The sequence below is a fragment of the Bacillus rossius genome, chromosome 3, assembly GCF_032445375.1.
Source record: "Bacillus rossius redtenbacheri isolate Brsri chromosome 3, Brsri_v3, whole genome shotgun sequence".
NCBI lineage: Eukaryota > Metazoa > Arthropoda > Insecta > Phasmatodea > Bacillidae > Bacillus > Bacillus rossius.
In genome coordinates this window covers 38,391,630-38,416,701 of record NC_086332.1, presented here as the reverse complement: position 1 = coordinate 38,416,701, position 25,072 = coordinate 38,391,630, and the positions used below count along the sequence as shown (strand labels likewise).

The following is a 25,072-nucleotide window of genomic DNA, read 5'->3' as shown; positions in this document are numbered from 1 at the left end:
ATCAGTCCGTCCGTCCAAACCTTGCCAAGCTTTATTAACCTTCGGCGAGCGGACGCACGAAATTGTAACGTCAGAAATGTCTGAAAGAAATTGCCTTTATTTCAAAGGGTATTTTAATCGTTTTTAGCTGCTTTCATATTATGATTTTAATTTGCGATTGAACACATTTTAAAGTTTGTAATTTGAAACAAAACAAAAATTCATTGACACAATTGTAGTTAGTAACGTAGCTAGCTCGAAAAATATATTTAAATAAATATCAGAGCGGAGAATAAATTAGTTTAATGATGATATGAGTGCTTAGCATTCAACTAAAAAAAATTACAAAGTAGTTTTTATTAAAAATTTTAACCTTCTAGTTAGTTGGCAACATCCGAGTAGAAAAATATTGACGGTCGTGCGGAGTTTTGTGAATTGGACGGATAGTGGACGGACGCAACGGATCATTGAAAGTCCCCTTTTTCTGTGTAGGATCTGCTTGCTCAGATGTCAGGATATCTGGCTGAAGTGTCATAGGTCCCGGAAGGCGATGGTGATCCATCGAAGAATCGTCTCGTCTTGTCCGCCCCAACTACGTCATGGTCAATGTCCCCGTGGTGAGAGCATGTCATGCTGTAGATGGGGGAGGGGGGGGGGAAGGAATGACAGTCCAAACCAGACTCCAAATAACATCTTCGGTGGCCGGCGAGGCAAACGTCATACTTGCGAAATTTTCTATTTAAGGCCTAGTCTCGGAAGCTTTGTTATGCTAATTGTTTCCTCCTTTTTTTCTTCATTGCTTTTTAAAAGAGTTCTTTTTAAAAAATTTAACTCCTTACTTCCCTTGCATTTGTTTCACTGCCACAAATATTTTCAACAGATATTTACTAAGTGTAATATCATGGGTGTAAAATGTCGCACGAGTGGTGATAATCACGAAGGAGTGCATCTTTATAATAACATTTGTGACAGAACAATCAAAGTAAGGGAGGTATACGAGTTGAAATTTTTAGAATTAACCCTTACATAAAAGTAATGACGGAAAAACAAACGGTTGGGCCCGGGGGAAAGGGGGGATAACACGGCGTGTGGACCAGTGAGGGAAACTGTACAGATGGATAATTCGACACAGTTCCGTTGTTGGTAGTTCGCGCCTCAGACGCTAGGGTGAGCACGCGCGATCCCCCGATCCACCACCTGCGCATAAATAAACGGTAATTGCAGAGGTGTGCTTGCGGCAGCGACAATGGCGCCAGCTTTCTACGGGTCTGGAGGAGTGGATGTTGAGACCGTGTGGAAGGAAGGAGCGGGGGGAGGGAATTTCTCCAGCGTTAATAAAGAGCACAAGTTCAACCTTCCCGCGGCGTTGGGCGGGAGCGGGGAGTTTATGGGGAGGGGGAGGGGCAGGAATGTTAATAAAGGCCCTCCCCGGCCAAAGGCAAGAAGCACTTTCTCCGCGCGCCGGGCGGCGCCGCCATTGGCCAAGATGCTGAAACAACTCGCTTTGTCCGCGTCACGGCCGGGTTTAGGCAACCACCTTACCTCCCCCTCCCTGACGGCCTTCCACCCCTACCTCGCGAGGAGGCTGTGCTGCAGGTGGCGTGACGTCACCACGAACACACTACGCCCGAGTATCCTATGCGCCAAAAGAAAAATAAGAAAAAAAGTTGTTTTAACCGCAGATAAAATTGTTATGTTGTTGACAAAACACTGATGTGGCAACCCACAAAACTATGACGTGTTCATGAAAAGTTGTAGGCTAGTATTTCTTATGGATAACCCTACAACGCAACCTACCCCCCAAAGGTTTCTTAATATTCAGTGAAAATATATATTTAAACATTCAAAATTTTATTTACGACTAAATACCAAAGAAAAAAAGGCTTAAGAGTTGAGTTCTGATTTCAAGTGGGATTCTGGTTTCTATAAGCACGAGCGCGCGTCGCAAATATCATACCGCCTCACACAAATACACCCCTGACTAGGCGGACCTCTTAAACAGTGAACGTTTGTAGTAAAGTCTTTGATCGGACACGCTCAACGCCTAAACCAAACTCAAGGAATTAAAGGGAGCATACTAGACCTCCCGGAGTGGACCGCGACCTAACTGGACCTCCCGGAGTGGACCGCGATCTAACTGGACCTCCCGGATTGGACCGCGACCTAACTGGACCTCCCGGAGTGGACCGCGAGCGTACTGTACCTCCCGGAGTGGACCGCGACCTAACTGGACCTCCCGGAGTGGACCGCGACCTAACTGGACCTTCCGGAGTGGACCGCGAGCGTACTGTGCCTCCCGGAGTGGACCGCGACCTAACTGTACCTCCCGGAGTGGACCGCGAGCGTACTGTACCTCCCTGAGTGGACCGCGACCTAACTGTACCTCCCGGAGTGGACCGCGAGCGTACTGTACCTCCCGGAGTGGACCGCGACCTAACTGTACCTCCCGGAGTGGACCGCGACCTAACTGTACCTCCCGGAGTGGACCGCGAGCCTACTGGACCTCCCGGAGTGGACCGCGAGCGTACTGTACCTCCCTGAGTGGACCGCGACCTAACTGGACCTCCCGGAGTGGACCGCGACCTAACTGGACCTCCCGGAGTGGACCGCGACCTAACTGGACCTCCCGGAGTGGACCGCGAGCGTACTGTACCTCCCGGAGTGGACCGCGACCTAACTGTACCTCCCGGAGTGGACCGCGAGCCTACTGGACCTCCCGGAGTGGACCGCGAGCCTACTTACCCGTGGCCGCTCTGTGGCGAGGGTCGACGCGACGGCGGGAAAGTCTGCCTGGCGACGTGCGGATCGTCCCGTCCTAGCGGTCTCCCCGTGGCGCAACCGGCGCGTCTCTGCAAACATTCCTCGTCACATCCGTGGTCAGTCCACGTGCGACAGATGCGAGCAGTGGCGGACCCACTGTCGACACTCGGGGTTTTCCGAGGAGTACCGCGCATCGGATATGCGTCCTCGGTGCTTGCTGGAGGGGCTTAGCCAGTGAGTTTCTGTTGGTTGCTGAGTGGGTGTAGGGGTTCCCTCAACCTCTCGACACAGCACTTCACCAACACCTCTGACCCACGACGGATTCCCGTCCAGATATTCACTCCCCTCGTCCGGTGACGCCCCTTCAGGGAGCTTACACTGGCCCTCACGGGTGATTTTGGCGGGTAACAAACACGCACAAGTTATTGTGAAGTAGGTGTCAACACCTACTGTGCGACTAATGTACAGAGGCATGTACTTGCCGCGAAAAAAAAAAATCTGATTGCAATAAGGTGTGCCCGAGCCAGGGATTGTTTCCTACTTATTGACGGCCTTCTATTCGGCACGACCAATTAGGGTTCCACGCTGAATGGCTGTGATTGGTGTGTTGACAGTATACATGTACCAGAAATTATCCCAGTCGACCACAAAAAACGGACACTGCTCCAAAATTAAAAAAAAAAAAATGTTTATCTGGAAATCTTTTAGCGAAAATGACATGACCCTACCAATATATTATAAAGTCTTATGCTTGAGTCAACTCAGTGGGTTTCCGCCGCTGATGCTTAAATTCCCGCAATGTTTTTTTTAATACTGACAATTCTTTTGGACGCTTTCCTAAGAGTGCACAATGCAGGTCTCTAAAAAAATGCACCAAGTATATTTGTAAAAAAAATCTGACACGTAAACAACTTATCTAGAAGAAATTGCCGAGTAGAAAATGATAACCGCTCCTTTTCAAACACAACCCATCTAACGTTTTACACCCGGTAGAGTAAGGCGAGAAGATGACTCGGTGAGTGTAACGAAGAAATAATAAGCTCAGGAGTGGGCTCTTGATGTCGGAGAGGGAGAACAGGTGGGAAAACAACGAATAAAGATGAGAGTCAGACAACTGTGAGACTCCTTGCAGGTTTTATTATTCTAATGTTTGTTACCATTTTTAATGCATGAGAACCACTTTGGGGACTTTATTGTGAAGTTTCATCGCTCAAGTTTATTTTTTTTACCACGCTATTATTAGCTTTACCTGCATGTATGTAAGAATTGAGTATATAATAAAATCTTTACATTCAAATTTTACCCACTTTTCAACGTCCGAATGTGTTGAGATTTTGAATACATATAAAAAACCTCTGACAATACAATATTTTGATAAGGGGAAGTGGGGTGATCAGAGGGTCAAGAAACCACTAATTTCGAGCTATGGGTAATAACCAGGCTTTTTGTGTATCATGGTGGGAATTTGCCCCTAAATTTCGAAAATATCAAATATATATTCTCTTCGATTTAGAGTGTTTCCGAGGTCGGGTTATGGTGGAAAATGTGGCGTGGGTTCGTTAATGGCAATTTGGGTACTAAATCTTAAATTATCTGGCCAATCTACCGGCGTGATAAAGTGTATATACGGACATTACATCAGTCGGTGTTGATTTCGACACTGAAGGTGTACATATAATTAAACCAATAGCAATTCAGTTTCCAATCAAATACAGCTATGGTACTGTGGAAAGGCGAATGTTGTCATCAATACTGAATTGGGCATCTACCGTGCAAAAAATGCAAGGCTGTTCTGTACATTATGCAGTTGTTTATTTGGGATCACGTCTCTTTGCTGCCGGACAGGCTTATGTAGCTCTGAGTCGCGTAGTCACTGGATGGTCTCCAAGTAGAAGAACTCGATGCTCTAAGAATAGTTCCATGTAATGTTGACGCATTAGCTTAAATGACTATATTACGTGAACATTAATGACTAATTTGTAGTTCCTTGTAACAAATAAATACTTTAATCACTAACATTTAATATTTTTTATATGTTTCAATTACTCACATTCAATATTTCTATTTTATTCTGAGACTAAAAAGAATAAAATAAATTTATAGTTAAAAACAGATGTTTACGTTGAATGAATTAAAATTAATAAATTTAAACTAAATTTAAGTTTTTGTACAACAGCCAAATAATGCACTACAACTCTTTATAACTAAACGCGTGGGGTGCTCTCTTCTTTCATTTTCGTAATGACTATAGCCTATAATTAGCGATAGAATTTTAAGACAAATTATATCAAGCATCCCACGTTTTTATTTATACAGAGTTGTGGTTCATTATTTGGCTGTTGGACAAAAAACATATTTTTTTTTAAATTTTAGTTGACTCAACAATAAAGGCGGTTTTTTTAAACTATAAGTTTATCATTGTTTGAGTGGATAACCTCGTTAATGTGAAGTTTAACTTATAACGCGGGTGGCACCCATGCACCGATTTTTTTTTTAAAGTTTGATATTATGATTTAGGAAACAATTTGTGATATGGACATGTTATCTCCGTAGTGATTAAACTATCCAAATAAGAATCAAGACTGGGAGGCATCTGTGCTCATCACTGAAGGCTGATGTACAGAACGTTAAAGGTTATCCTAACACTTTCGAATTTAAGATGTTTTCTTCACTCGAGAAGACAGTAAAGTGTTTAACCTTGACGTATATGTTGTCAGTTGGAACAAGTAAACGATAGGCTATGTTTAAGATTAATGAGAGGAATGACTGTTAGAAGTGGATTTCAAAAGGTTTAGATTAGCGGGAGTACTTTATACTGATAGAGTAAAGGGAAAGTAGAGAACAAGATTTGTAGAGGGTAGAAAACGTCAACTAGACCATAGCTGACGCGGGATGAAAAAAGTACTACATAATAAAACTGTGTAGGGTGTTGTTCCAGACACATCTGCAGACCAATGACTACTTGAGCAGTCGCAGCACTCCAGCTGATCGATAGACGAACTCATGATCACAGAAAATGAGCGGGAATAATGACACCTGACTTCATGCCGTTGCAGGAACACACACAATCTCTGCCCTGGCAAAGGGGACCAGGGATCATGATCCTGTGACCCGACCGTTGAGCTGGTAGATAGGCATACGTACAGCACGAGCACGAATTCGCTGTGCGCGTGACGTTGAGTGGCATTTAGGTACTTAAACACCGTATTGTAACATCATATAGTTAAGTAACCATTGCGTAATGATGCCTTTGCGACATCGTGCAACATGTAAAAAATTGCGGCACACCATAACATTTCATGCAGATTGCCTTCAAACGAGCCATAAAACACGGTGATGACTTAAGTCGCGGCAAGTGTTAATTAAGATGTTTTATGTACGCTGTAATCTACTGCAAACGTGATAATTAGGTGCAAAATGTATTTTAATGTATAATATGGTCAATTATTTGCTTTTTGATACTATATTTTTAAACTGTTTTAGTCGGTTGATTATTGGCCATCTGTACAATTTGAAGAACCTAAACATGCTTAGCCCGCAGATGTACAATATGTAGATTTTTTATTTGTAATTTTGATATAAAATAAAAGAAAATAATTAAATGTCTTTACGGGTTATTTTAAACGCCGTGGTTAAATTGTTGATCAAATCTGGCGTACATAAGGGAAATAATGCACGATATAACTTGTTTTATGATGTTCAAACAATTGTATAATTCGTGTGACAAATTGAAAACAGATATAAATCAGGACATCAAAACACTTTCATTCAAAAGTAAACGTATTTTTTATAGGCCCGCGGATGTGACGTATGTTTGTGTGGTGGAGTGACGACATGTTTGTTTCGATCCCGAAAACTCACTGCATCTCATATTAATTAATCAGTTCTCAAAAAGTCATTTCACAGCCAGATATTTTTTTTCCTCCGCGTATATCAGCGTGAATGTTAAACTCACTTTATCGTTCTAATCCGACAGAGGCGTTGTTGACAGCTGCAGCTGCAGTCCAGCAGCACTTAGCTGGCGTGGTCGCGGAAGTTGCGCGGGCCCGCGACCACCCGTGTTTGGGATAAGGGGTCCTCTCCCCCACCCCGCGCGGGTGAGAGCTTCGCAGATAAGCCCGACCTCGCTGGTCTTCGCACGCGCTCTCGCGGTAACGAGCGTGGCCGCGGCGCACGTAGCTCTTGTCACGACAGCAATCTCCGCGCCGCGCTGGCGAAGACAGCGCCAGAACCATGTTTTAAAATTCTCTCACGAGTTATACTCGAGTGAAACTTCCTCGCGGGCGCGACGAAAGTAAAAATTTCAAGGCCGAATTTTAATGCAACATGTTTTCGTGAAAAAAATTTCTGTGAAACGATTTCTGACGCGAAAAGGACAGGGAAACAGTTCATCGGCCAAACAGAGCACTGTGCTATATACGTTTTCAGGGCTCGTTTTCGTTCTCCTCTTTGTGTGGTGATTCCTCCCGCACCCCCAAAAAAACCGAGAGAGATAGATGAACGAAAGAATAAGACAGAGGGTGTGCGCGTGCGCTTGTATCAGAAAAAAAATATATATATCCTGTACAGTCACATGTGAGTGCCTTGAATTTTATATTTGCTACCAGCTCGTTTACGTTACTCCTTTTTCAAAAAGCAGCGTAGAGAACACTGTTGAGACAGCCCCTGCATTCCTCGCATAGATAGCGCTACCTGTTTTGAATTTCATATTTCGTTCAGAGATTTGGCGTGTTCGAAATGCCAGAATTGTTTGAAGAAACAATAACACGCACAGCTTATCTTTATGTTGTATTTCAACGATGAGTATTATTTATTGTTAATTAATCATTATTGGTTGATCATTAATCATTGATATCCTAAGCAGTTATTTTTAAGTGAGTAATAATTTTTTAAATTCATGTTTATTTATAAAATTGTCCTCTCTCTCTCTCTCTCTCTCTGTCTGTCGAGTCGAGGTTTTAATTGCCAAAAAATGTGTGGTCGCCTTTAAACAGTTCATTAATGTGTTCTCGTGGTTACTTGAAATCACGCATGGTCACTCCTCATACATTTGCAGGAGGGGCGGCTCCAGGGTTGGGCAAGCTGTGCAGCCACCCAGATCCGCCCCCCTCCCTCCCTCCCGGCCCACTAACGGGGCCCCACACAGACCTTGTTCATTTTAATTTGCCTTGTTTGTCTAGTTTGCTGTAAAAAAATGAACATAAATAGATAAAAAAGTAAGGATTAAATTGTTAACAGAAAATAATTTTAAAAAAATGAAGTGAATACTTTTCGATTTCAAATTATTTTTCATGATTTTGTATTATAAAAATCTCCATTTATAGCCCCATATAATGCGATATCCTCAGAGTTTGATCGTTAGCATTTTTAATAAAAACAACCGGAGGGTAATCTGTCAAGAAAGAATACAGAAATTTAATATGGATAAACGAAACCATCGTCAACATTGTTTAGCTTAAAAGTTGTTCCGAAGAGTTTATTTTTAAAATTTTCCGTGCTTTTTCTCTTGGGACCATCCCCCGGTAAGACCCCTCTTCAAAACATTTCTGCCCCACAAAAGTAAATGGCCCAGGGCTCCACAAGACCCGGGTAGCAGGTCGCCATGACGCCTATCTTTTCCTTGCTGGCGACTTACTTCTGCCTAGATACCAAGATATTATTTTGTTGTTACAAAAAAAATTTTTGCATTATTTATTGGTTCCAAGAAACCGGGGTGGTATTTTGATTGTAATAAGTTAACTCAAATTACAGATATTGTACCAAGTTGCTATACAGGTACAGCTAAATACTTTTATGTTAAATTATCGCTGGCTTCTAGATTTTGTACTTGGCTCCTAAACTTTCAGAGATATTTTAGAGGCCTGACACTGACATTGCAGATTCGCCGGGTTGACATACGAATTTAGGCATCGCGAAATTACGGAAACAAATAATTCGCCGGAAACACAAACACAAATTTCAAACTGAAAATAAAAACCGCGGGTTCTTGCGCATGCGACTGCAGAGCGCGGGCCGGGTACTCACGTAGTAGCACTTGGTGTCCGCCTTGAGCCGCACGTCGCCCGCCACCACGCCGGCGCCCACGTACGTGGTCCACAGGCTGCAGTCGCCGTCCGCCACGCGCGCCCGGGGCGGCGGCCGTCTGCCGTACAGCGGCGCCGCGTCCGAGTAGCCGCTGCTGCTGGCGCGCGACGACGAGGTCGTCTCCGTCGCCGACGAGGACTCACGCGGCTGGGTGTCGTCGTCGCTCTCCTTGGGCGGCGGCCCGCGGTGCGACCCGCGCAGGACCTCCTCCGGCGGCGGCGGCGGCGGCGAGGGGGAGGCGGGCGGCGAGGCCAGGCCGCGGCCGAGCTTGTCCGACAGCTCCCGGAGCACCTCCTCCGTCGGCGGCGGCGAGGCCTTCTCCCGGAGGGCGTCCAGGCCGCGGCTCAGCGTGACGGACAGCTCGCGGAGGACGTCTTCGGCCGCCGGGGGCGGGGGCGGTGCCTCCCCGCGGAGGGCGTCGAGGCTGCGACCGAGCGTGTCCGAGAGCTCCCGGAGGACCTGGTCCGGCGGCGCGGAGGCGGCGGGCTCCGCGGGCCTGCGGGGGCGGCGCGGCCACACGGGCCGCGGGATGGCCGCCAGGTCGAGCAGGCCCTCCGGGATGGGCGACAGCGCCGCGGGGTCGTCGCCCCGCCGCCGGCGCCGGCCCGCCGCCACCAGGATGCCCCTCACGAAGGCCACGTTCTGCTCGAGCACCGTGAGCGCGTCGGGGCGCAGCGCGCTCGCGCGGCCGCCCACGTACACGCGCTGGCCGTTGATCTCCTCCGTGCCGCTGCTGTAGTCGGAGGACGAGTGGTAGCGCGGGCTGCCGTAGCCCGAGCTGCTGGACCTGTTGTTGTGGTTGTTGCTGTTGTTGGGCGAGTCGCTGTCCTCGGCCCGCGACGCTGGCTTCCGCGGCGACACCTCATCGTCGAACAGCGGGTTCACCCTGCGAGCACGCCAGAACATACACTCTGGGTTACAGCGCGCAGTTCATTAATTGTTAATTATTACTTAACAGCGGCTGGTATGATGACAATAACAATGATGATTATGGTGATGACGAGTCGAGCACGGTGAACCCAGGAAACATCATGGTGGTGGGAGCCATGGCGTACCAGGGGTTACACGGCACGGTTGTTGCTATTGCCTTACGCAGTATGAAAGTGGAGGGACAACGAGACAATTTACTGCATTGCTTTCAAGCTATTTTACACTCCACGCTGCTAGGTGCCACTAGTTTAACGCACTTAAAAACGCTGCCAGGTTCGCTGGGATCACCTGTATCGCATTTTGCTTACCAGTTTCCTATGTTGTCCCCATTACAATATGTGTTACTACTACAGGCGGACGACGACTCTTACCCCAATATCCCTGCTGTCATTCACAATGACCTCGATGTCAACGGGACGGTCATCTATACTAATATTATAAAGCTGAAGAGTTTGTTTGTTTGAACGCGCTAATCTCAGGAACCACTGGTCCGATTTGAGAAATTATTTCAGTGTTGGATAGTACATTTATCGAGGAAGGTTATAGGCTATATTATATTATCAATAACATTAGGGATCCTTACTAAAAGTCCAATTTAGAATATAATGTGTTGGAGGGGGTTAGATACAACATGCAGTACACGTACGAAGTGTGTGTTGACAATGCCGCAGGCGCTATAAGTTTATTTCCTATTGCCTATTAACATTGTTGCCACGCACTAGATGCCTTATCATTCTTAATTTTCCCATACAAGTAAAAAACACCCGTGTGATATTAATAACGAAGCAATCAGTACCCTCATAAGAGTTCAATTAGTATTTAAATACATTTTATCACTTTAAACCGCAAACCTAAACTATTGTTTTTTTTACTCTCTCTGTGTTTAATTTGTTTTTTTTCTTTTACTAGAATTATTTTTATTATTTTTAAATAATTTTCATTTTTCGGACCATCAATAATTTTTCTCTCCCGTTACAATTCTGACAAGGACTTGTGTGTGTGTGTGTGTGTGTAGGCGTGTGTGTGTGTGTGTGTATATATATATATATATATATATATATATATAAGCGAAATACCACTCACTGACTCATAACGAGATCTCTAAAACTATACACCCGATTGACTTGAAATTTAGCATAGTTACTCATTTTGTGATGCAGACGCTCACTAAGAACGGATTCTGCGGAAATCCGATCCCAAGGGGAGTTTCGGGGGCGTAATATACCTATCAAAATTTCCAGTTTTTGGTAGGAAATCACCATGGCAACGGCTGTTGCTTTGTTGATGCTTCATTCGTCTCTATGGCAACGACTATTTCATTGTTAGTGCAGTCCTCATCACCGTTGAAATTTTGCGGGTACTTTAAATATCAAAAATTGCCCTTTTTTTTCAAGTATATATATTTTACAGACTTGAAACTTCACAGTAATGCTCCTTATGTTACGCAGGATGACATTCTCCGAAAATTAGATCCAATGGGTGGTTAAAACCAGGCAACAGTGGGTACTTTGTCTGCATGAGAACAGTATTTTGCATTGTTCATGCCTTCTGTGTCTCCATGGCAACGGGCATCGCGCGGCAGTGGCGTACCCACAAGGAGGGGCATGTATAATGAGCGGCGCAAGAGTGATCTGCCTGTAGACTGCCGTAGCGAAGTACGGGTACGTCAGTTGTACGTTGCGTGCACGAGTCGGGAAACCATTGGTGCTATTCATTTTCTCTCCGGTACTTTATACAGCATTGTAATAAATTTTCACTGAATTTTTTTATTTACCATTACTGTAAATGGGAGATGTGGCTTAATTTTTTCCCATTAGTATAGCCGTGCGAAGCCGGGTCGGGCAGCTATAGTCCCAGATAAAATAAAAACACGGGCATTGCTTACCACATCATGAATGTATCGTCAGACAAAATAAGTGTACAACAAATTTCCTTTAAAGTATTCTTTTATAAACCAGTTGCCAATAAATAGTTAGTAATACTGCAAGAAAGATACCTATTGTAATTTTGTAAAACACATTACTATGGTTATTTTTGCATTTATGAAATACTTTTTTTCGAGTTAATACTGGATATTACTTGCGAAAAATGGCGCATAATTTTATATTTTCATTGGTGTTTTATTCAAGAATAATTTATTATTAATACCATGAAAAAGATAATCTAATATTTAATAGTTCTGCTTATTAATGTGCGCTGTTAATACTGGAAAGCTGTTCAGGGAACTGTGATTATTGGAGGTACCGGGACAACACGAGAACCCAGTACTACTTACACTGTTTTATAGTGATAAAAAAGTTGTTTTATAGTGATACAGTTATCTTCATGGAAATGTACAAATTTACAAATATCCGTAATTTAACATGAATATTTTTTTTTATTTACGAAAAAATTTCCAGTGTGTATGAAGGTACTTAATAGTTAATTTATGTTTTATGTCAGCGTGAAAATTTCAGAGTAGGATTAACTTAAGCCTTTTGCGTAAGCGCCTGAAATATTTCACAAGAGCGTGGTATCTGGGTCCGTGGCAAAATGTCTGTCTATAAGCTAGGATGTACCAGGTTCGGTTCGCCAACAACCAACGACCATGTATCTGTTTTTATGTGCCTTCATACAGTCACTGACTACACTGCCATATATGGATATACAAAACACTGATGTTTTTAAATTCATAAACAGTTCTTAACATTATGGAATACATTATACCTGCTAATTTCATTATCTTCAGTTATTATACAAGAAATATTACCGCAAAGAAATATTTAACCAGCAATAATATTAAATAATAAATATTTTACTACGGTTTATTATGCAATTCATAAATTTGATTCCGTCATAAACATTTCAATTAATGTTTGACTGTGAATATCAACACTATCTGTGAATTTACAAAAGAACCAGCTAGCTATATTAGCGCTATCACTACTTGGGTGAATGTCGGGCTAACCGCTGGCACAGTCGCACTGCCGAGTGCAGCAGATGATTGGCTCAAACATGACCCTCACCCCTCCCTCGTCCCACTCAGAGTGACTCACACGGAGCAAGTCGCTGCAATCCGGGGTTCCCGACGGGAGATGCAGGGTCAGCCGCACAGGTCCTCGGGAGTGGAGAAACATCCGTCCTGAGACGAGCAAACTTCCCCGCGCCATCTAGTCATGCCGAGATGACGCCTCGCAGCAGAACGTCAAGGTCCGGCATCGCGTGCTGGATTTTTCCTTCTCACCCACGCTCCAGTTATTTCTTTTTCCTTCGTTCTTGTTATTATGATGAAGTGTCATTTAGTTCTTCGCCTCATACTCCACATTGGTTGTTTCCTTTCCTTGTAACTACTATTTCTCTAAATCAATTTCTCTGAACATACCACAAATGCACTTTTGCATTTAATTTTCCGTCACAATTTTTGTCACCAAATTTTACCAAGTCTTACATAATAGTGTTAAAATGTCACGCAAGTTTTCATAATTGTAATCACTAACGTGACGGTTTACAATTCAGAAATAACGTTTTGTAAATGTTTGGTGGAAGAAGTTATTGAGGAAAAAATACAAAAAGCTATTGTGATAAATTTATCTGAGGTATATACATTAAGAAAAAGTAATTGCAAACAATTGATATATATATATATATGTATGTCTATATGACATTGATAAACTGCGACATCGTTTGACCGATTACCATGAATGTTGGCACCTCTAAGTTTTTTTTTTTCATGGAGAAGCTTTTAATGCTATACATTTTTCCATACTCGCCATTAGATAGCGCTGCAGCGCATCAACTTCTACGCCGTTCAACCGATCACCATGAAAATTGGTATATTGCGTTATTTTACTATCGTTCATCCTCAGTAACAACAGTGACTGTGACTATGCTAAATTTACATACAAATTACATACAAACTGTCCATTTTAGATATACAGATGTAAATAAATAATCACTGGCAGGACAACGTTTGTCGGGTTCTGGTTCTTTGATATAATATAATTGCCATGTGAGGCCGATACTAGAGGTTATAACTTTTTGTGGCACATGCATGAAGAACCGTCGCAGTCATTTCTCAGGGATCTCAGACATTTGAACTAAATGACCGTTAAGGGAGCGTTCAAGTATTACGTAACGCAATTTTTTGATATTTTTGACCCCCCCCCCCCTCCCCCCTATGTAACGCGCCGTAACGTTTTTCTGTAACCCCCCCCCCCTCCCCCCTAATAAAACGTTACGTAACCCCAAGTGACCATTTTTACCTAAAAGTCACAATTATGTGGCGTAACGTACCGGAATAAGTCACTAAAATACCTTTGTTATTAAATCAATTTGAGTTTAACTGCTCCTCTGTCCATGGGTTTGCTAGCCACTCAGATTCTTTCATTACTGGCATCCGGAGAGCAGACTAAGAGGGTTCCGGAATTGTTAACCCGCTTGCATCAACTTCGTCTTCGTCGAGCCAATCGGCATCCTCAGACGATGTTTCACAGCGACGCACAATGCAGAGGAGCTCATTTGCCCTTCTTGCAGCAAGTCGCTGTGGCCGTACTCAACTTTCACGAAGGTCTTGTGTGCAGTCTTTCCATGCATGTAACGATTGTGCATTTGCACACTCTTGTGGGGTGTAAAATAAATCCCACAGGTTGAACATACTCGGTTCTTTAGGTCGGATTGTACTGATGGGCAAAATAAATTGTAAGGCATCTGCTTAAACCCTTCTAGAGGAGGCGACAGATCAACATACAACCTCACAAGAAGTGGCGAAAACTTGCATGATCCTTTGTCTATCTGACAAGGTGCCACGAGCTTGTTTGTTTTAACTACTTTACTGGAGTGACGAGAAAAACTATCACAGCTGTTGATAAATATATATATTTTTTTGCTTGACGTTTGGAGTTAAAAAAACATTATTCACTAATCCTGTAAAGCAAGCAGAAGATATTTTGTGAGGTAAAAAAAAAATTAAGTTATCATGCCATTTGAAATTTTGAGAAACAAAAGTTTTAAAAAATGCGTGAAAGAATCTGTCTCTACGCGACCGTTCTGAAGGGTTAAAAAAAAAACAATGTGACATAACGCGTAGGTCAAACCCCCCCCCCCCCCCCTCCCACCCCTGTAACGCATCGTAACGTTTTACAAGACCGCCCCCCTCCCCCCAAATTCGTTACGTAATACTTGAACGCTCCCTAAGGTGCCCGTCCAGTCAGGAGTGAAATTGTGTAAGTGTCGCGGAATTATAAGCACGGCGTTAGCTGGTACTTCTAGCGCGATATCGCCTCTAAGCGCAAAGCTGTGGACTGGCGCGCAGTCTTTTCTCCGTGCATAGGGCTAATAAAGTATTTTTTGGAATAACCATATCATTATATGGAATACAAATGAAGAAACAGGTGTAATAAAAGTACCTTGAGTGCTTTCTAGAATCTCTACGGGGAGTTTTATGCCTAAACATTACTGTGAAAACACACATTTTAGTCATTTTCATTCTTCTAAAAATTCAGTTTAAAAAAATTCATTCCGGAAACAGGACTAATCATCTGCCCTCAGCTAATTTTTATAATTCTTTTTGTACACAGACACCACTCGGATATCACGTGGTTTCTTCTGATGCTCTGCACCTATATGTAAAGGTCCCGTAAATGGTTCGATTCCCTCTTCCGACAGTACACATTATCGTTATTTGATCACTCAGCATGACATCAGCCCTAGCTGTGTACTCCTGATGAAGTTAGTTATAACTCTTATGTCGTCTGCAGTCTCCCAAGTGCTGTAGTCCGATAGTTGTCCCTAGTGGGTGCATTATGAGTTCTGACGGGTCCTGACTGCTCATTCCTGAGCGCAGTGAGCCCAGATGACGTCACGGTGGTGGAAGCAGTCTTACAGAGGAGGGCTTATCCTGCAGTTGCGTGATTCTTCCCTCCCACGGTGCGGAGTCAAAGAAACCACATAAAACACCCTCGTAGACCACGGAATGTAGTTTTCCACGAGGGAAAAAATCCCGTTATTTTAATACAGCGCAACCAATTTCTTTTCAATATATTTTAAATGACCAAAACACTCGTCTTTGCACATGATTTTCAGTAACAAATAAATAACTATTTGATAAAAAAAAATAAACACAGCACAAAATTGGGTAGTGATATCGCAGCATTTAATTTTATTCAGTTAATAAAAGAAACAGTGGCAAGTTTTGCGCGAGACTTCACCCAGAAAAGGAATTATTTTATAGTTTCGCACTGAAACCACTTTGACCTTGGACCCTCCAGAGCAGTGATTGCCAACTTCACTATTTTCAAGTGCCAGACACCATTTTTTAAAGTAATCCGAGGCCAAGGCAAAATGAATTAATAGCGTATTTTTGCACTTTTTTTTTGAGACCAATAATTTATTACAGTTTGTTCTTGTGATAAAAAATAATAATAATTCTTTTGAAAATGGTATTTACAAAAAATGTATATATTTATAGCGTTATTATTTAAAAATATATTGCCTACGTGAATAGAAATATTTTTGCTAGTGTATATATATGTATATATACACACACATGTATATATATATGTGTGTGTGTGTGTGTGTGATTTTCTCTGGATAGTATTTCTCTGGCTTCTAAACACTGGCAGCTGTTAAATTTATTGTACGTCCATGCAAACAGGCATGCTAAATGCCCAACAGTATTTCTGTTGACGATTGTTTAGGTGAGCCGTGCGAATCGATTACTGATCTAGAACACTGTCGACGGGTTGGGCGGGTTGTGGGTGCTGGATGTTCTTGTGGAAGGTAGAGGAGGTGGATCAGGTGAAGCAGATGGGAGAATGTGGAGCAGGTGAATCAGGTGGAGCAGGTGAAATAGGTGGAGCAGATAGAGAAGATGTAGAAGGTGAATCAGGTAGTTCAGGTGGAGCAGATGGAGAAGGTAGAGCAGATGAATCAGGTAGTTCAGGTGGAGAAGATGGAGAAGGTGGAGGAGGTGAATCAGGTGAATCAGGTGGAGCAGATGGAGAAGGTGGAGGAGGTTAATCAGGTGAATCAGGTGGAGCAGATGGAGAAGGTAGAGGAGGTGAATCAGGTAGTTCAGGTGGAGAAGATGGAGAAGGTGGAGGAGGTGAATCAGGTGAATCAGGTGGAGCAGATGGAGAAGGTGGAGGAGGTTAATCAGGTGAATCAGGTGGAGCAGATGGAAAAGGTAGAGGAGGTGAATCAGGTAATTCAGGTGGAGCAGATGGAGAAGGTAGAGCAGATGAATCAGGTAGTTCAGGTGGAGAAGATGGAGAAGGTGGAGGAGGTGAATCAGGTGAATCAGGTGGAGCAGATGGAGAAGGTGGAGGAGGTTAATCAGGTGAATCAGGTGGAGCAGATGGAGAAGGTGGAGAAGGTTAATCAGGTGAATCAGGTGGAGCAGATGGAGAAGGTGGAGGAGGTGAATCAGGTGAATCAGGTGGAGCAGATGGAGAAGGTGGAGGAGGTTAATCAGGTGAATCAGGTGGAGCAGATGGAGAAGGTGGAGAAGGTTAATCAGGTGAATCAGGTGGAGCAGATGGAGAAGGTGGAGGAGGTTAATCAGGTGAATCAGGTGGAGCAGATGGAGAAGGTAGAGGAGGTGAATCAGGTAGTTCAGGTGGAGAAGATGGAGAAGGTGGAGGAGGTGAATCAGGTGAATCAGGTGGAGCAGATGGAGAAGGTGGAGGAGGTTAATCAGGTGAATCAGCTGGAGCAGATGGAAAAGGTAGAGGAGGTGAATCAGGTAGTTCAGGTGGAGCAGATGGAGAAGGTAGAGCAGATGAATCAGGTAGTTCAGGTGGAGAAGATGGAGAAGGTGGAGGAGGTGAATCAGGTGAATCAGGTGGAGCAGATGGAGAAGGTGGAGGAGGTTAATCAGGTGAATCAGGTGGAGCAGATGGAGAAGGTGGAGGAGGTGAATCAGGTGAATCAGGTGGAGCAGATGGAGAAGGTGGAGGAGGTTAATCAGGTGAATCAGGTGGAGCAGATGGAAAAGGTAGAGGAGGTGAATCAGGTAGTTCAGGTGGAGCAGATGGAGAAGGTAGAGCAGATGAATCAGGTAGTTCAGGTGGAGAAGATGGAGAAGGTGGAGGAGGTGAATCAGGTGAATCAGGTGGAGCAGATGGAGAAGGTGGAGGAGGTGAATCAGGTGAATCAGGTGGAGCAGATGGAGAAGGTGGAGGAGGTTAATCAGGTGAATCAGGTGGAGCAGATGGAGAAGGTGGAGGAGGTGAATCAGGTTGAGCAAATGGAGGAGGTGGAGCAGGTGGATCAGATGTAGAATGTGGAGCAGATGGAGAAGGTGGAGGTGGAACAGGTGAATCAGGTGGAGCAGAATTGGGAGTTGGAGCAGGTGGAGGAGGTGGATCAGGTGGATAGGGTGGACGAGTTGGAGCAGGTGGAGAAGTTGGATCAGGTGGAGGAGGTAAAGCTGGTACAGGAGTTGGAGCAGGTGGAGAAGTTGGATATGGTGGAGGAGGTGGAGCTGGTAGAGGAATTGGAGGAGATGGAGAAGGTGGAGAAGGTGGAGGAGTTGGAGCAGGTGGAGCAGGTGTAGCAGGTCGAGGCGTGCGCACCGACCTGCTGACGGCGTATATCTCGAGCGGGCGGCGCTGGGCGGGCGCCGTGTGAGCGCGCACTGCGGCGAGCGGGTCGTCGGTGACGACGTCTGCCAGCGGGCTCCTGGGGCGCGCGCCGCCGGCCAGCCACTTGAGCATGCCTCTGTCTCCTGGGGGCAGGCCCCGCGCCGGGCCCTTCAGCCCTCCATGTCCGCCGGCCGTAGCTCCTGCGACAACAACACGCCCGGTCACGGTGCACCCCTTCCTTCATTCGTCTACTATAGTCGGTCCCGCGCTTTGATTGCATTGCAGAGCAAATGGCGAACTCTGTTGCCACATTCACAGAGAAAAAGGTTTGTTTGAATTAAACAAATATTTGGTTATATATGGCGAAACAAATATTTACTTGGTGGATCAAAATATTTCGTTAGTTTAACCAAACTCGGTAAGTAACAAAAATAATTTGTTACACTTAACCAAATATACCTACATTTGCGTTGACAAAATCATTTTATTGGGTCAACAGAATCTCTCCTACTACAAAATATTTGTTTGAATTACCAAAAAATATTTAATTCGCCATATATAAACAAATATTTTGTTGAGGCAAACAAACCTTTCTCTCGGTGACCCGGCTTCTTAACATTAAAGATATTATTTTGTATACCATCGTTACTTGGAATAAGTATTAATATTTTCCGACCATGCCGAAACAAGGACAGTGCTAGTGTCAGAAATCTGCTGTGGAAAGAGAGATTAAGTGAACGTTTAAATGCATACTGCAATCTAAGGATTAGACGTTCTTTAGCCTGACCGAGTCCCGAAATAGACTTTTATTAGTTATGATTCCGTCAACAACACTCAAGCTTATCTTACTCCCAGTATAATGAAACTAACAAATAAGAAAAAAAACTAAAAAAAAAGTTTAACTATATTCATTAAATATCCACGTGCACAAAATAGGAAATGACAAATAATCAGTAGCAAAAAACATTTAAAAAAATTTAAAGATTAATTGTTGGCTCATTGGTAATAAACAAAACGAAAAACTCTATTTCGCGAAAACTTTCGTGCAAATCTAATCCTCAAAATATTGCAGCATTTCCTTAATGTCAAGATTATTACAAATAGCGTTCAACATGGCGTACTTATTTTCAGGCGAGACATTGTTCAGTGATAAAATAACCGCAATCTCTTTGACCCTGTCTAACACAAGTACAGTTATGCTAAACCATGAGTGGGTCTAGCTCTAACATGAGCTCACACTATCCCGCGAGGTATAACTGTCCCCGGTGCTTGCGCGAGTCGGTGGCGCGGGCCCGATCACTGGCGACATTGTGGTTCGGAGCCCGGCATAATATACGAGGTCCCGTACCCCTCGAGGTTTATTCATTACCAGGGGCGCAAATCTGTGGGATTCGAAAGAGGGGCACACGGAAATTCACTAAAAAAAAAGGGGGGAGGGATTGAAGTTATGCGCGTGGGTATTAACCGATAAAAGTCATCTCTGGATAAAACGCTTGCCCATATTTTGGCCTATAAGCATACAATAAGCAGAAAAAATTTAAAATATAAAGAAAATTTCCCCTAAAAACCCTGTCACGATTTTTCAACCGCAAGCGGGGCCCCTCACTGAGGGGCTTCTTGATTCCAGGGGGCTCGCCCCCCCCCCCCCCCCCCCCAGGATCTACGCCCGCAGTCATTTCGTCTATCCAAAGGGATTTTTCTGGAACCTTTAACTCGGTATAACTACTTTGCATTTGTTGTTCTGCCACAAATATTCTCAACCGATGTCCACAAGTTCAATATCATGGGTACAAAAATTAAATCGCGTAAGTGATGATAACTACGAAGACCTGCACGACTTTTTTTTTTACACTTAGCAGATATCTGTTAAAAATATTTGTCTTGGAACATCCCTTCCCAGGTGCGGGGATTGTGTGGAGATGCCCCTTAACCTCTGCCCTGCACGAGGCATTTAAGAATCACTTCTCTTAGTTTGCATGGTAACTCAGTGGCCAAATTTTACTCGAGAAGACTTAAGATCTACAATCAGAAGTAATTCGTTGACAACATGAATGAGTTTGCAGTGTCCACCAAACTGTTTACCACTGACCACAGAATGCCGTCATTACCAACCAACTGCTCGGTAATGGAAAAAGGGGAGGGTGGGATGTTTTTTTTTTTTGTGCCATGAAGAAGCTAGTTCGTGGTCGACCGCTTTAGAAAGCCTCAGTTCGTTCCTTCTTTCGCCCGCTGCGAATGCTTCAGACTTGAACCACGTGACCAAATGAACACCGTGACCAGCCTTCGGGTAATGAGTTTCCGGGTTCCTATCCCGACTAACCCAGCCGCGTGTAACAACAAAAAAAATTTTTATCGGTCAACATAAATATTCAAATATTAATTCAGTCGGTGGCAATAAGATAGATGAAATAATACATTAAAAAATGTTTTAGTTGTCATTCCATTAAATTAAATTTTATTTTACCGAAACATCGTAAATATGAGTTCGAAAGTTGATGTCAACTTAAATAAATAATTTTACACAAATATAATGGTACACAATAAACTTTCATTTCAAGGAAGAACACACTTAAAGTTTTGATAAGGCATCCATCATTTGTAAAAATTATAGGCTAAATTGGTATTAAAAAAATTGCGCGTTAGCATGCCTGTGGATTGGGGTACTTATGATCACCAATCATTCAGTTATGCCACCCCGCACTACAGCTTCTGGTATAGAATGAGAGCGAGAGTGTCTACGGTACCGTGAATAGCTCCGCTCGGACGCAGGCTGGCGGCGCCGCTGGTTCGCTGGCGCCTCGCGGGAGACCGACTACCACGCACACACACGACCGTCGGCGCGCGACCCGCCGTCGAGACTGGGAGCGCGCGCCGCGGTGCTCCGGTGACCACGGGCGTGCGGGCGGGGGGGGGGGGGGGGGGGGGGGGCTGGAGGGGGTGGGGGGTGGGGTGTCCCAAACAACGCCTCCGCCGTCGCCCGCAGCCGGGTCAAGGTCGCAGCGCTGCTCTCCCCCCCCGACGACCCGCACCAGGTGTCGTCGTCGCCGTCGCGTCACAGAGGCGCCCGCGGGCCCGAGCTGTTACCGAGTCACCCACTGTAACCCGTAACATTACATGGCGGAGAACAGCACCGGCTGTTTCTTGCCTAAAACTTAATTCTGAAAAGTCATTTCACTATTCTACAAATTCTGATTCTAAAACGAAATACAGGAACAGAAAATACTCATCCGTCATGAGCCTATCCTAAAAAAATTCTGTTCGCAAAGAGACACTACACACGTAATTCGAGCAGTTTTTCGATCGCGTGGTTTTTTTTTTTTTTTTTTTCCTGCAGCTCTGCGCGCCGTTTATGTGCAGGGACTAAAAAAAAAAAAATATCGCGGTTTCAATTTTGCCCTCTGGGATAGACTCCGTGATCCTCCGTGTATTCGGGAAAAATCACACCTGCCCGTTGGTTAATGGCTCGTGGCAACTGTCAACTGGAAATGCTTTGTGATTCTATGCTTCCTTCGTTGAGTCCCTTCAAGAGTCCTACAGACCATCTGCGGTCCGATAACTGGAGCAGCCTATCGCGGAAGGAAACCGATCTCTAGTTGTGTGTGCTCGGGTACTCAAGCAGTGACGTAAAAGTGATGGGGAAAACCCCCCACACGTCCGCCATGTTACCCAGTCGCGACAATAGCCTCATGTTCGCCGCCACTGCTCTGACCACTCAGACAGACACTGCCCAGATCGGGCGCATCGTCACGACGACGGTCTGATGGTCCGGGAGCTGTCCGGACACCAGTCGACGGGCTGGCGGCGAGGCGAAGCAACTAAGTGGTCTCTCCCTCCACGGCGGTGTTGGTTGCCCGACTGGAAGCACGTGATCGCACATTATCTACGACCGGCTCGGTACCTGAAGCTGTTTATTTATACTCCAGCCCTCTTGACGCCGGAAAGGATTCCGAGAACATCTCAACCTAAAAACATGGCTACATGCGTCGAAGGCCGACGCCTCTGTAATAGTGGTCAATCAAGCCTTTTTTTTTCTTTTTTCTAATCTCGTAAAAAAAACCCTCATAAAACACGTCGATTCTAATGTATTCCGTGGCAAGTAAATTTATGTAAGATGTTGAAGAAGAGAGACGGGGTCATACGAGGCAGGATGAGGAGTAAGGACCTTGCGGCTTAGCCACGAACCACTGACGGACTAATTCCACTCCGCGGCTGTGTTCAAAGACGACAGCACAGACGTCTGGTATCGCATTTCAGACATGCCCCATTACTTACTGAGGTGCGTGTCTCCTTCGTGTTAAACCTAACCATTGCCGTGCTTACTTCAGTGACTCAGCGGGAATGACAGAATAATGTGCATTATTAAACTTGGTTTAAAAAGTGCAGCATAATCAGCAAAGACACGGAACATTAGCTAACTCTTGAGGTTCCATTCTTTTCAAGACTCTTTAAAAAATATATTCAGTATGAGGCATAAGGGTTTGCATATTTTTAAATGAACAATTATCTGCGTTGAGTACACATGATCAACACCAAAATTAAGGCCACTTTTTAGTGCTTGGTTGCAAAGTTTTTGAACATATAATTTTTAGCATTCATTGTGAAGAAAAATTTGCTAAATTTTTCATGCAACACACAGAAAATAGTTTCTTTCTCGAACCATGTTGGCACCAGTCTCCGCAAAAACTCGAGCCGCCATCTTATCCTCATTGATTGACGCCAGAGTTAAAATTGCCCACCATAAAAGTTTCGTGCCCACCATAAAATTTCGTGCCCACCATAAAAGTGTTTCAGCTGTCGGTGGGCATGTCACAAATACAAATAAATAAAATAAAAATAAATAAATAAATATTGCGCATTATATGGTAATTATTCCTTCTCTGATTGAGTACTGGCTCCAAGCTGTCTAAGGCTTACTAAGAAATTAGATACCCCCAAAATTTAACTTTTTTTTTCTAAATGCATATTCCTGAATAATTTAATACAAACCATACCACATTTAACAATAGAACATTCTATTATTAAATTAATTCTTGATATTATTTTTGTCTATGTATTTATATGTCTCAAACGTAATTTACCAATTCATTCCCCCCTTTTTTTTTGTTTTTAAACAAGAGTGCTTCATTTTTTTAAAATTTAAATCATGTTTGACATAGTTTTACCCCCATAGGCTCCAGACTTTACGATAATCGTCGAGATACGTTGGTTTGTTTAAAACCCCTCGCATAATTATCATTCATTTATGTGAACTTATTCGGATACCATGTGGTACGGACGGAGGCTTCCTGTGCAGATCTGTGTAACGCAAAACCCTAAACGTATCTCATTTGTCTTTTTATTTGCAAATGTAACGAGCCAATGTTGATCGCTTAACCAGGGACACTTCTCATCCCACCAGAACTGTGTCATCGAAGTTATCCATCCATCAAACCATCATTGCTCACAAACGCGCGACATATTCTCTCGCCGCCGACCCGCGGAACAAGGTCTGCGCTGTCGGAGGATCATATCTCCGAGTTTAAGAAAACCTTTGTAAATATTTGGGTGCAAAGGGCGTACGTACCTTTAAGAGTCAAGACAGTATCGTTTCTAAAACTACTCACAATTATATACTGAAGTAAGAAAAAAAATCCTGTAATTAGGGAAATCATTTCAAAACCTTGTAACTAACGTAAAACGTCGGCTTACTTCTAAAACCTCGTAAGTCCAGATTTTCCCAGTTTTATATTCCGGATGCGTTTGGTGTATTTTTTTCATTTTTTCATAGTTCATATGCTGATAAAACCTCGTAAGTCAACTCTACCTAGTCTCTTTTCTATACACAAATTATAAAACCTCGTATCTTTGTCAGTCAAAACCGTGCTCCAAAAGCTCATAAGTTCTCCTGTAAAATTGACCGAAATGGAGTTACGAGGTTTTAGAAGTGAGCCGACGAAAACTAGTAATAAGCTAAGTTGTTTTCTCCATGCCTTAAAACATTTTAAACCTTTAGTCACAATATGGTCCCGTAGAGGAAACAGGTAAGGTCCTTGAATGATATTAGTCTTTCAATTCCCTCGCCATGACGTCGTGCGAGTGCGCGCCTGACCCCAGCGGCGGAGAGCGGCATTCTGAAGATGCCCGCTGGACCTGCCACGAAACATCAGTCACTGCAGCTGGCTCGTCGCGTATAGCCAAGGTGCTCGTTAGAACACGCATTGTTGTACTGTCGTCTTCTTTGTCCAACCAAGCGCCGCTCCGTCATAAGCAGGCCCGTCACCTATCCTTACTGTCTGTCATTCCTCAATTCTTTCTTTACGTTATTTAATTTTTTTTAAATTACTCCTATCATATCCTTGACCTGTCTCCATCTACATTACAGGCATAAAATTAAAGTTAATTCTTTCCTCTGTTCGATTCTCCCTTAACATCAGCCTTTACCAATTAAATTTTATCCTAAGCGCACTACAATGATATATGAGGCAGCGCGTATTACTACAGTCGTTTTCGGTTCTTTTAAGTTTTATAACTTAAATTTTTTGCATCTTAAGTAGAGGAACAATGTAAATCTTGTCAAGCATTTGTAGACTTCGTTAAAACTAAACTTCTCACGAGTAAACAGAATTCGAAAACATTTTTTAGTAGGCATATGCTATGTCTTAGTACATCTAAGTATATTTCTTTATATTTTTATAGAAACCATAAAAACATTTTATGGCTTCTAAAATGGCAACGGATATGAAATTTTAACTGTAGGTATGAATTGGATTCTCCGTCGT

At 43.7% G+C, this 25,072-nt stretch overlaps 1 protein-coding gene across 1 annotated transcript in view; it reads right to left on the bottom strand.

Annotated features, from left to right (window-relative positions):
* LOC134531274 (serine/arginine repetitive matrix protein 1) overlaps nucleotides 1–23,771 on the bottom strand; it is an 82,819-nt gene extending 59,048 nt beyond the window's left edge. The window contains exons 1-4 of the mRNA XM_063366967.1: nucleotides 23,759–23,771; nucleotides 21,059–21,172; nucleotides 18,310–18,514; nucleotides 8,764–9,709 (exon numbers count right to left, since the gene is read on the bottom strand). Coding sequence (XP_063223037.1) covers nucleotides 8,764–9,709; nucleotides 18,310–18,514; nucleotides 21,059–21,172; nucleotides 23,759–23,771 — 1,278 coding nt within the window. The remainder of the gene's footprint in view (nucleotides 1–8,763; nucleotides 9,710–18,309; nucleotides 18,515–21,058; nucleotides 21,173–23,758) is intronic.
* Between the last annotated feature and the right edge of the window lie 1,301 nt (nucleotides 23,772–25,072).